The 11,500-nt window shown below is 34.6% G+C and overlaps 1 protein-coding gene across 2 annotated transcripts in view; it reads left to right on the forward strand.

The window, feature by feature from the left end:
• Window positions 1-10,919, forward strand: part of LOC119838218 (ankyrin-3-like) — a 15,474-nt gene extending 4,555 nt beyond the window's left edge. The window contains exons 1-10 of one of the 2 annotated variants that reach the window (XM_038364069.1): window positions 3,159-3,267; window positions 3,431-3,546; window positions 4,027-4,181; window positions 5,118-5,250; window positions 5,838-6,020; window positions 6,309-6,414; window positions 7,455-7,595; window positions 8,118-8,209; window positions 8,825-8,974; window positions 9,520-10,919. In XM_038364069.1, the coding sequence (XP_038219997.1) occupies window positions 3,436-3,546; window positions 4,027-4,181; window positions 5,118-5,250; window positions 5,838-6,020; window positions 6,309-6,414; window positions 7,455-7,595; window positions 8,118-8,209; window positions 8,825-8,974; window positions 9,520-9,840 (1,392 nt within the window). In that variant the 5' untranslated portion in view covers window positions 3,159-3,267; window positions 3,431-3,435 and the 3' untranslated portion in view covers window positions 9,841-10,919. Of the gene's footprint in view, window positions 1-3,158; window positions 3,268-3,430; window positions 3,547-4,026; window positions 4,182-5,117; window positions 5,251-5,837; window positions 6,021-6,308; window positions 6,415-7,454; window positions 7,596-8,117; window positions 8,210-8,824; window positions 8,975-9,519 lie in introns of those variants that run through there. The other variant, XM_038364067.1, reaches the window with a different exon arrangement.
• The last annotated feature ends 581 nt before the right edge of the window (window positions 10,920-11,500 follow it).

Genomic DNA, 11,500 nt, shown 5'->3' on the forward strand with positions numbered 1-11,500 from the left:
CAGATTCGAAATTCAAATGTAATATTTTTTTATAATTAAGTGTAACAGTATTTATGGCCAGACTAAGTATATATACAGAAGATGATGTTATCATAAGATCATTCCGCATTCACAATGTAGCCAAGTTTGATATCAAATCATGTTTACATAAGCTGTCACTTTCAAACAAAGCGAGCTAGAACGAGACAAGAGACAATCAATCATCGCTTAAGAATCTCAGGTATCATTTGGCTGTTCGTTGCCATTTTCCGATAGCCAACAGCGCATGATAACAACAGCTGATGAAATCTAGACAAAGGTACACACGTTAGGCCATTTTGCTTTTTACATTTAGGAAGTTATCTATTAAACACGCTTTTATTAGCTTCACCGGCATTTTTGCAATTAACCGACTGTTTAAGACTCGATTTTACCCACTTGAAAAGGATTTAATTCTCAAAAATCTTTACCGTATAATATGTACGTGATCTCTGAGTCATCATCATTATCAGCCCATATATGTTCCCACTGCTGGGACACAGGCCTTCTATGAGGGTTCAGGTCATAATCCACCACGCTGGCCAAGTGCGGGTTGGCAGATGTCACATGTCATCGAACATTGATTCTTGGACATGCCGGTTTCCTCACGATGTTTTCCTTCACCGTTTTAAACAGTGGTGATGTCTACCACATGTGCAGATTGAAAACTCGATTCATTTCCTGCACGCTCGCCCGGTCTCGAACTCCGATTTACCGATCTAGAAGTCCGAGGTTCTCGCCACTGAGCCACCACTGCTTTCTTTTTTTGATCTGTGATTGCTATAGGCTATATATGTACAACGAGCGAAGCCGGGCGGGCTGTTTGTAGAGTGATAATTCTGAGTGATGAAAAAGTGATTTAAAATAACCATTTTTGACAAAATACTATATTGCCTTTAAATTGTCGGATCTAGGCCGACTATTTTCCAATAAAAGAAAAATCATTAAAATCCAATCCAGCCGCAAGCACTGAAGCCGAAAAACCGTGTTAGTTGACTAATTTATTGAGTTTGAAGTGGATTTTACAGAGCATAAAGTGCCACACATGATACTGTTTTATATTGAAACGCTAATACATGTAAAAGTAGCATGAATGCTGTTTATAAAATACGCTATGGATACCGGTATTCTCGAAAAATGTGATGAGAAAACAGACAAAAGTAAAGCCAATACTGTCATCCTAAGGCTAAGAAAACAGTACCTAGAAATTTTGAAAGAATAGAAAAAATTTGATCACGAGGCAGGAAATTTTTTCTATTCTTTCAAAATTTCTAATTTATAAAGCATTTCAATGCTATAAAACTAAAAATTAAAACAGTACCTATTTATATTAAATAAATGTTTCTTTCTTCCTTTCTATTTTATGACTCTGATCTTATTATAATGTCAACAAAGCAAAGGACAAAACTCAAGGAAATCTTTGGAACAAAGACGCACGACGCATTATAAAGAAAAATCGGCGCTTCACAGAAATCCCCCTGATGTCACTACTCGTCCCAAATTGGCTGTGTTTTCTGGATCAATGCCATATGATGGCACGTGGTCAGAACCAGCGTGTCATGTTCTCACGATTGATTTGATCAAGTGCAATTAGAAAATGAACTTCACGTGATAGTTGCGTAAGATTTTTCTGTATTTGGATGGTAATTTAGTATTTAGTAGCTGCGCCAGTGGCGTAACCATCATAGGGTCAGGTGGTGCAGTGCACCAGGGCCCCGAAGCTCAGGGGGCCCTCTAACCTCAGCTTTGAAAGAGGGGAGGAAGGCGGAAAGCGGGGAGGAGGACCCGATTCTTTCCCTATGCACCAGGGCCCTCGTCCCCCTAGCTACGCCACTGAGCTGCGCCCCGCGGTGTCACTCGCGTAAGTCTATATCCCGTAGGAATATCGGGATAAAAAGTTGCGCATGTGTTATTCCAGTTGTCCAGCTGTCTATGTACCAAATTTCATTGCAATCGGTTCAGTAGTTTTTGCGTGAAAAAGTAACCAACATACGTATACATGCACAAATGTAGGATAGGATATATATAATAGAATAGGATAGCATTGTGAAGTTTAATAGTAAGTAGAAAGCTGCAATTATATTGAGTGAACCCGGGCGAACAGCTATTAAGTTATAAGATTAGATAACACATTAAGATTTGAAATAAATCGTGGTCTTCAATACCCAAATTCTACACACAATACACTTTATAAACTTCCATGAACGTCAACAAAATTATTTTCTTACGTAGAAAACTTTGATCACTGATAAAAATAAATACCACGTCCTTGAAAATACGCCTGAAAACGCCACAGGTAACCAATATGGATCGTTGCCAATAAACCATTTAACTGAGAGCTCTGCATTCGTACGATTTCCTTTCTCTAGGTTCAAACGGAGTTCCATCTTATACTGGGCAAACAGGCCAATGACCTTGTTTCATTTAATTCTCAATAGATGGCACCACGTGCGCATGTTTACATGTTTTTTGTCTGCGCATGTTCGCGATGCGTATTGTTTTTGTTTTTTTGATTTGAAAGGAGACTATATTTATTTATAATCGTATAATAAAAATGCTATAAAACGTACGGGCACGAGGGAATTTCAAAGAAATCTACCTAATCTAGAAGCTAGAAATGTCATCAGAGATTATAGCACGAAATTCGCGACTTTTAGTGTTTTAGTGTGATGGCAACATGGTGTCAGCTATTCTTTTTCGTTATTTCACCCTTCATAAATTTATTGTCTATAAAAAAAACAGCAGCGCACATACACAGAAAACTTAATGTAAAAAAATCTATTAGAGAATTGCGTTTATTTAGTAGTAAAACTATTATGCTTTAATTATTACCCATACTAACTACGATACAAAAATAGTTATTAAATAGTCAATCAAAATTAAGCTCTATTTCCAATGGGATTAACAAATTAATCCTTTAAAACGTAATAAACTACGCAATTTTAAAAATGTCATTGCCCCAAACAATTGATTACGTTTGTTTACGACCTTTGTATTAGACACATGTTCTATATTGTGATAATAATAGAATATATATTGAACATTGGTCGTGTCAAATACGCATTTGTTACACAACATGCGCACGTGTTGTTATTTTGAGTGAAATAAAACGCAAACGATTAACTTTTATTTTTATGTTATTTTATTAAACAGACTTCGTAGTGGTTGCGCTGTTGATATTTGCGGAGTTTTTTAAGAGAGCTTTGACAGGCTAGCTGTAACCCGCGGCATCGCTCGTGTGGAACCAGGTTAAAATTTAGGCTTAGATATGCTAATCCAGACTGTATTAGTGTCCGATGACTTTTTTACTAACTTTTTAGACAAATTAACTATCTTACTTTATTAAGAGTGTAATAATTATGTTATCTGTGGTCAACTTTAATTATTTATACGTAGTATTTCATTGTTTTAGCAACCATGCCTTCGGAGGTGATCACAGACAAGTCCCTGCAGCGTGAACTAGCTGACTCCATCATACGAATGGTACCCTTGGATGAGATAAGAATCTTACTGGCATGCGGTGCAAAGGTATGAAACATTACTTATCCTATTCTTGAATTACACGCTTTTCGTAGCAAGCAGATTTCTATTAATTATTTTCTTTAATCTAAGGTTGTCTGGAGGATATCGCTTTTCAGCCATAAGGCCGCCTGCTGTACAGCTTTTCTGTGTTTTTGTTTATGTTTGTTTCTTTCTCTTTTTGTTCACACAATAAAGTATTTATTTTCAACACCATACAATTTTTTCTTCAAACTCAAACTAAAATATTTATTTATTCAATCAAACTTCTTATAGATTCACTTTTGAATCGTCATAACATTAGTAGTATAGTTTTAACATTTACCACCGATTCGGAAAGCAGTTTCTACAGAGAAGAGTCGGCAAGAAACTCTGTAATCGCTCTTTCAAAATAATATCAATTTTGCAATTTAATTTTATTCACTCGTCATATAAATCCATTGGTGAAATGCATACTTAATTCTTCCATCCCCATTCGTTCCATGTCAGGTGAACGAACCAGTGACCCAGGGTCTACGGCCATTACACTATGCGATATGGCAGCGGTACCTGGAGGCAACTCGGCTGCTTCTCGTGCGTGGATGTGATATTAACGCCACGGATGATTGTGGATATAGTGCATTGCACTTGTCCGCTGAGCATGGGTATGTATGGATACCCTTATAATATCTAATATATGGGAGGGGGGGGGATTACTGAATATCGGCACTGATTTACTGTACTAACTGATAGATATACTGAACAGGGCGTCCTGTCTTGGCGACTGCAACCACACATGTTCTGTTACTTATGATAGCTAGCTGTTCGCCCCGACTTCGCCTGTGGTAGAGCAGCTTTCCTATGGTGAAAGAGATTTGACATCGGTTCAGCAGTTTTTGCATGAAAACGTTATAAGCATACCAAAATACTTCTTAAAATTTCCTCTTTATGATATTAGTAGAAAACTAATTTTTTATATAATGTTTGTGTGTCTTTAAATAAATGATTCTTAGTATCTTCTTGTGTTTGGTTTCACGCGAGTATTATACATTTAGAAATTAAAAACTTTTCAACGGATTTTAAACGCGATTTATTCATTATATTATTAACCCGACGTTTCGAACACTTTACAGCGAGCGTGGTCACGGGGAGACACCAAATAATAATATAATTAATAATATAATGAATAAATCGCGTTTAAAATCCGTTGAAAAGTTTTTAATTTCTAAATAAATGATTCTTTCTAGGTTATTTTATTGAAAGCTATAGAGTTTGTTTGTTTGGTTGAAAACGATAATCTCAGAAACATATTTATTTTTTTTATTTTTTTGGATAGTACACGTACCGAGGAAGGTTACAGGCTACATAAGGTCACACTACACCCAATAGGAGCTATATGACATTCAATTTATCTATGGAAAAGGTTGCCAAATATTTCATTTGGGGGTTTCTTATGATAAAACTGCTTGTAATAATAAATATATAATAATAAATAAAGTAATAGATCCCGTTGTATTTATCTTAGACCGTAACAACCAAAAAGCTTTCCTATTCATATTATGCTAATAAAATATAATACAATGCATATTTTCCCGCCACAGTTACACGGAATTCGTCAAACTGTTACTCGAAAGCGGAGCGGCTGTGGACTACCGGCCGGATACTGGTGAAGAGTTCCCGAGGACAACTCTGTGTGATGAGCCACTCAGATTGGCTATACGGAATAAGCACTATGTAAGTTCATCATCATCAGCCTATTTAATGCAAGTTTTTATTAGCTTCAACTTTATGTTTGTAAGTTTTTATTTAGGTCTGTTATAGCCTCGATTTTGACCCACTTTAAACGGACAGATTTAATTCAAATTACTCATATCTGGGATAGGTGAAAATGCGATAATTTCAGGAGTTGATCTTATTATCCTGATTATTATTGCCGGGATTAAACAATATCCCTTACGTAAACTACGTAAGAGTAAGGGAGAATTTTGTTGTTTCTATTATAAATGCGCGTTTTTTAGTTTTTTTTTAAACTTTGTGTAATTGTTTTTAAATCAGTAAAGTTTATAAAGTGTATATGTCACCGAAAAGTTATGAAAACCGATTACTATCTCCGAGAGTATTCTGTTCTGTAGGTAGGGTAAGGAAAAATTTTGGGCCTTCAGTTCTCATTTTCGCTGTACGAAACACAGCAGCATACCACTATATCACGCTAGTCTTCTGTGGGGGTGTGGTAATTCCCCGGTGGGAGCTGCCCCAATTCGGGCTGAAGCGTGCGCGACTTCCACTTGCTACTAGACAAATAAAATAATTTTTTTAATCAGGATGTAGCCCGTCTCTTGCTAGAGCATGGGGCGGATCCCAACAAGCGTTACTTTTTCGGTGCCGAAATCAACCTGGTCTCCGAGCCGGAGTATCTCGAGCTTCTGCTCATGTTCGGAGCCAACCCTGACTCCAGGGACAGAGCTGGTCTCACGCCGCTGATGAAAGCGGCCAGGCAGCGGAAGGTTGGTCCTCTTGAAGTGATTAAAATATCAATTTAAAGCACTAAAATGGTTAGGAATTTTTGGAAAACAATTTTAAAGATAACATCTTGTTTTTTTACCAATTGACTAATTTGGCGGGATTCTAACCCGCGAATAAATATTTCAGATTAAGCAGTAAAATTTATATATTTTTTTTTTTTCCCATCCAACCTAGTCACCTAGTTGCGCCTGTTTTTGAGTATCATTATTGAAATCTTTCTCGTTTTATAATATTAGTTGGAATATATAGTATTTATTTTAAATTCTCAGGGTATAGAGTCGGTGCTACTCCTCATCAGTTATGGTGCTGATGTCAATGCAATTGCTGATGCGAGAAATGACTACAGAACCGTTATGCACTATGCCGTTTTAAGCGGTAAGCTAGAAATCTATACTAATACTAGCTGCACCCGGCAAACGCTGTTCTGCCTTACTCTTATCGTTTAGTGGTATGAAAAATAAATGTTAGCCGATTCTCAGACCTACCCAATATGCTTACCAAATTTCAGAGGAATCGGTCAAGCCGTTTCGGAGGAGTATAGAGACTAACATTGTGACACGAGAATTTTATATATAAGATAAAGCTGAACAGTTTGTTTGAACGCACTAATCTCAGGAACCATTGGTCCGATTTGAAAAATTCTTTCAGTGTTAGATAGCTCATTTATTGAAGAAGGCTGTAGGCTATAATATATGTACCACAGGGTAAGCCGGAGCGGACCGCTAGTCAAATTTAGTGTTTAAGACAAATACAAATTTCAAGTTCTTCTGGGAATTGAAATTCAAATCAAAAATAAAAAATAATAAAAAATGTTTTATTTAAAATCTTACTGTATTAATACCTCGTAAAATATATACTTTTGTGTCCCTTTTACCACTATTATATTTTATTTACTGTTTTCATATTTTGTTTTAGATGTAAGTATATTTTATTTTAAGTGATGGCAAATAAAAGTATTCCTATTTCTCTTAATGAATTTTTTAAATCCATTTTACGTAAAATAACGTAAAATAAAGTCGATAATGCGTCGAAAATCTTCGTCGTTTTTAAAATTTTATTGCCATATAGCAAATTTTCTAACAAATAAGCTCATTTTTAACTGTACATACACTATTCTCTATTTATATATTATACACTATTCTATTCCCAAGTATAAAAAGTTATTTTCCTACAAAAAAGTTCAGCCCTAAAATACCTGGTAACCCAGGTCGTACCTGTAAATGGTAACAGGTTCTATTGAATCGATTTTAGGCATCGTACCTTACTTAATAAGTGGGGCTTGGTGACCCATACTGCAGTTTATATATACCAATTTCGGCCATCAGCGCTCTTAATGTTGCCTAAACTATTGCTTGTAAACGTTTTATGTGTCTTTTTAAACTTTTAGACTAGTAACCTATAAATATAAATTGCAGGTAACACTGACGTTGTGAATCTATTGATTAAGCAAGGCGCTAGAGTCAATTACGAAAGTCCAGACTTGAATAAGCCTTCGCCTTTGGACCTAGCTATCCTGAAGGGAGACGTGGATATGGTGCAGATGCTGTTGACTGCTGGTAAGTTTTATTTATATTGGTCAAAGTTATTCATAGTCCATGTCCTAGTTCTTAGTCATAGACAAAGTAATGGTCCTAGTCTTTTTTCTAGTAATAATCCTAGTCCAAGTCAAAGAGAGAGTCATAATCCGAAACCCTCTCATAGGCAGAGTCTAAAAAAAATAGAAAATAAATAAATGTTAACAATATTGCTTTAAATTTTTCATAGTCCGTGACCCAGTTTTTAGTCATAGACCTTATCCTAGTTACAGACAGAGTAATAGTCCTAATCCTAGAGACAGACCCAGTCCAAGACAAAAAGATAAAAACATAATCCTAAACCTCATAGCCATAGTCATAGTCCTAATCCCAGTCATAGCCCCATAGCCCTTTAGTCAGATCCTTTTATTATTAATTTCTATCCACTTATACACAAATACAAACTGAACCCTCATAGGAGGCCCGTGTCCCAGAAGTGGGAACATATATGGGCTGATGATGATGATGATGTTGATGATATACAAATAAATATTATATATACAGGTGCGTGCGTGAATGCCTCCAGCTCGGTTATTGGCACGCCTCTGCACGTAGCTTGCTCCGACAACATAACCAATAGAAAGGAAATTGTTAAAGTAAGTCCTACTATTTTTATTTTTATGTGTATTTTGATTGTCATGGAATTACTGTTTCAAATACATTGAGATTGTAGTGAAATGTACAATACAATACTCTTTATTCATCACAAATAAATGAGGAAGATTAACATGAGGATGAAGGAAAGGAAAGAAACATTAATAATATTAAGCTGTCTAGTCGCTTATAGGCGATCTCTGCCAAGCAACCTTTGGATAGGATTTCTTATATATATATCTGCTATAGATTTAAAAAACGTAGATTAAATATTATTGAAACGTGTAATAACATTAACTCACACATTTCTTCATCAATACATATTTTTCACACATACATGTTATTTCTAGTTCATAAATTATTCTAGTTTTTAACGCGTTTTCCCTCATAAAAACTTGTTTTAGCTAAGTCGTTTAGTTACAACTAGTTCTAACCAGACAAAACGCGTTGTAATCAAAACCGGGTCATATAACATATTGAGTATTTTTGAAAAGCCTGAATATCAGCGCTGTTTCGAAGCTGTTTCCGTTTGCCGTATAGCTTAGAAAATAACGTATCAGTGTTATATTTTTTTGCAATAATAATAAAAATAATAATAATAATAATATTTCTCGTAGATTCTTCTAAAAAGTGGAGCAGACCCCAACCAGAAGGTGTACAACGAAGACGATGGTGCCCAGCTCCGACCAGCTCTCGCCGAGTACTTGGCCAGCAATACTGACCCCGACGCTGATATCGTGTACGCGTTGCTGAGAAGCGGAGCCAGGGTATGCACTTGTGTATTTATGTAGCTGATAATGTCCCTGATAGCGTATTTAATACTTTTTTTTGGTATCAGAGACAACAGTAATTCCATCTACCATATTACTGAATTGCAATTTCAACATATTTTAATATTTCTTTGGATATAAAAGAAATCGTAGGTCTGGAAATCGGCCAAAATCTATGTTTCATACCTCTAACTGATAAGAGTATGGCAGAACAGAGTTTACTGGATCAGCTATTTTTTATAATTTGATATAATACAGTATAAGTTGGCATTTTAACTGACTGATAAGCTAAAGCAACATCTGCAGAAGCGGCGAGACCGGCCAATTATTTCATACCATAGACTACTAAATATTATGATATTTGACAAGATCGATATATTTTTTTTTCTATTTTTAGTTTAATTTTTTATTCATATAAACATGATAAACGGTACAGCTTCGTAATAAATAGTGTAAAATAATGAAAACTAGGTTTTGTCACTTTAAAAACGGAACAAATATAGAGATTATGAGTCGTTTATCTTGTAATTTGTATTTTACAGGTGATAATGAAAACACAGTTCCGGGACCCCGACGGCATTCTAAACCACCTTCAAAACGTAACGTTAGAAGAGTACCAGCACATCTACTATCTCCTTCTGCAAGCCGCCGAATCATTCGACCTCTGCATGATAAAAAGAAATAATATTCTTAACCCAGTCCAAAAAGAAGCACTGATAAAACGCGCGAAAAACCCCATAACTCTATTGGCGCAAGTCAGGATTTTCCTTCGCAAATATTTCGGCACGAAATTCGCGAAAGCCGTGAAAAGTATGGAAGTGCCGACGATTCTTCATCGTTATTTGCTTTTCGAATGCCGTTAACGAGTCAGTTTTGACTTGTGGGTTCCATTTTTGAATTTCTTTTCCATTGTTTGTGATCGGGTTGCCAGTACGCGATCTGTTTGCTTTAAGGGAAATAATGGAATAAACTTTTATTAATAGGGTTGCTAGTGCGCGATCGGTTTTTCTTATTTACGTGAGGAATGACGGTGTTGATTTGACGTTAAATAGCAAAACATATTTTTGTAATAATCTATTTGTCTTGTTTTATCAAGAAGCTTTACGTTTAATGTAAAATAAGGTGATGAATACGCAGTTTTCCTTTGTCTTTGGTAGTGGAATTGCTAGAATGCAATCTATTTACCTTACCTACGGAAATTGTGTTCATTTCACACTACATGTTATCTTTTACCTAAGTATTTATACTTAGTCGCGGACATATTTTATTGTATAAAAAAAACGTAATTCAGAAACCGCTCACGTATTGAATCGTCTAGTCTTTTATTGAGCAGTAAAACAGTAGGCTATTGAATAAAAAAATAAGTGTGTTAGTTTTTAATTTATGAATTTAAAATCTGATTTTTTGGCATGGGGTTAGCCGTTTAAAACCCTAAACCCAATTCGTCAATATTTAGAGCCTTTTACGCACGTGGATCAGTGTCCCCTAGACACATTGCGATAAATAATTATAAGACTTTTATGTATGTATTTACTTCAAAATATGGAACAGGAAATAATAATTATAATGCATGTGTAGAAATAGAATTGTAGCTGATTTATAATAACTATTTCTTTTTTATTATTAATTTAATATGTATATATGCAATTGATTTGGAAAAATAAATGAAGTTATCTCATTTGACTTATAGCTATTTGTAAAATATTATAGATAAAGTAAAATTTATATCCGTTTTTAAACGATTTTATTGCTTTTTGTCCAATACGCAAAATTTTATGTTTTATTCTTCGTTAAGTATAATTTTTAATATCTTTGCAATACTTGTATGAATACAGTCGTATAAAATTTATTGGAATTGTATCAATATCTTTTTAAGGTTATAGTATATAGTCTATATAACTATATTAACTATTTACTTCAAGTGTAAGCAAACAAAAAAAAAGAAGTAATACATATTTTTTCATACATAGTTAAGATATATTCAAAAAAATTGTTTTTACCTGAGCAGAAAATACAAATGAAAAACTAAAACAGCTAATGCATAGTTTCGTATTTTATGATTTTTTTTTAATAATTAAGGCCCCGTATTAAATCGTGGTGGTATAAATATGCTAAAAATGTAGTCTGAAATCAAATTTAAATGTGATATCTTGTGATATTTTAGATTTAAGGGAAAACATATGAATGGTAGTACATAATAATACAATACTCTCGTATGTACTTATTTTGTCTTTTTCTTTATGATGACAATAAAGGCTCTTATAATAATCTATCTTTTATTGCATTCATTTAAAAATGATGGAAGTAGTCTTAAATTTATGTATTAAAAAATACCAATTATACTAGTTTAATTATACTAGATTTTTATTAATTTTATCATGAAAGGAAGTTCACAGCTTATCATCGAAGGAAACGTGACATAGTAAATGTGTGCGATAAACAACTTTCTTTACCCCTTTACTTAAGTACCAAGTAATTTCTACACGATAATATTTTTCATTGGGAGCGTCGCTTCATACAATT

The sequence above is a fragment of the Zerene cesonia genome, unplaced genomic scaffold (genome assembly GCF_012273895.1).
Source record: "Zerene cesonia ecotype Mississippi unplaced genomic scaffold, Zerene_cesonia_1.1 Zces_u001, whole genome shotgun sequence".
Classification (NCBI taxonomy): Eukaryota; Metazoa; Arthropoda; class Insecta; order Lepidoptera; family Pieridae; genus Zerene; species Zerene cesonia.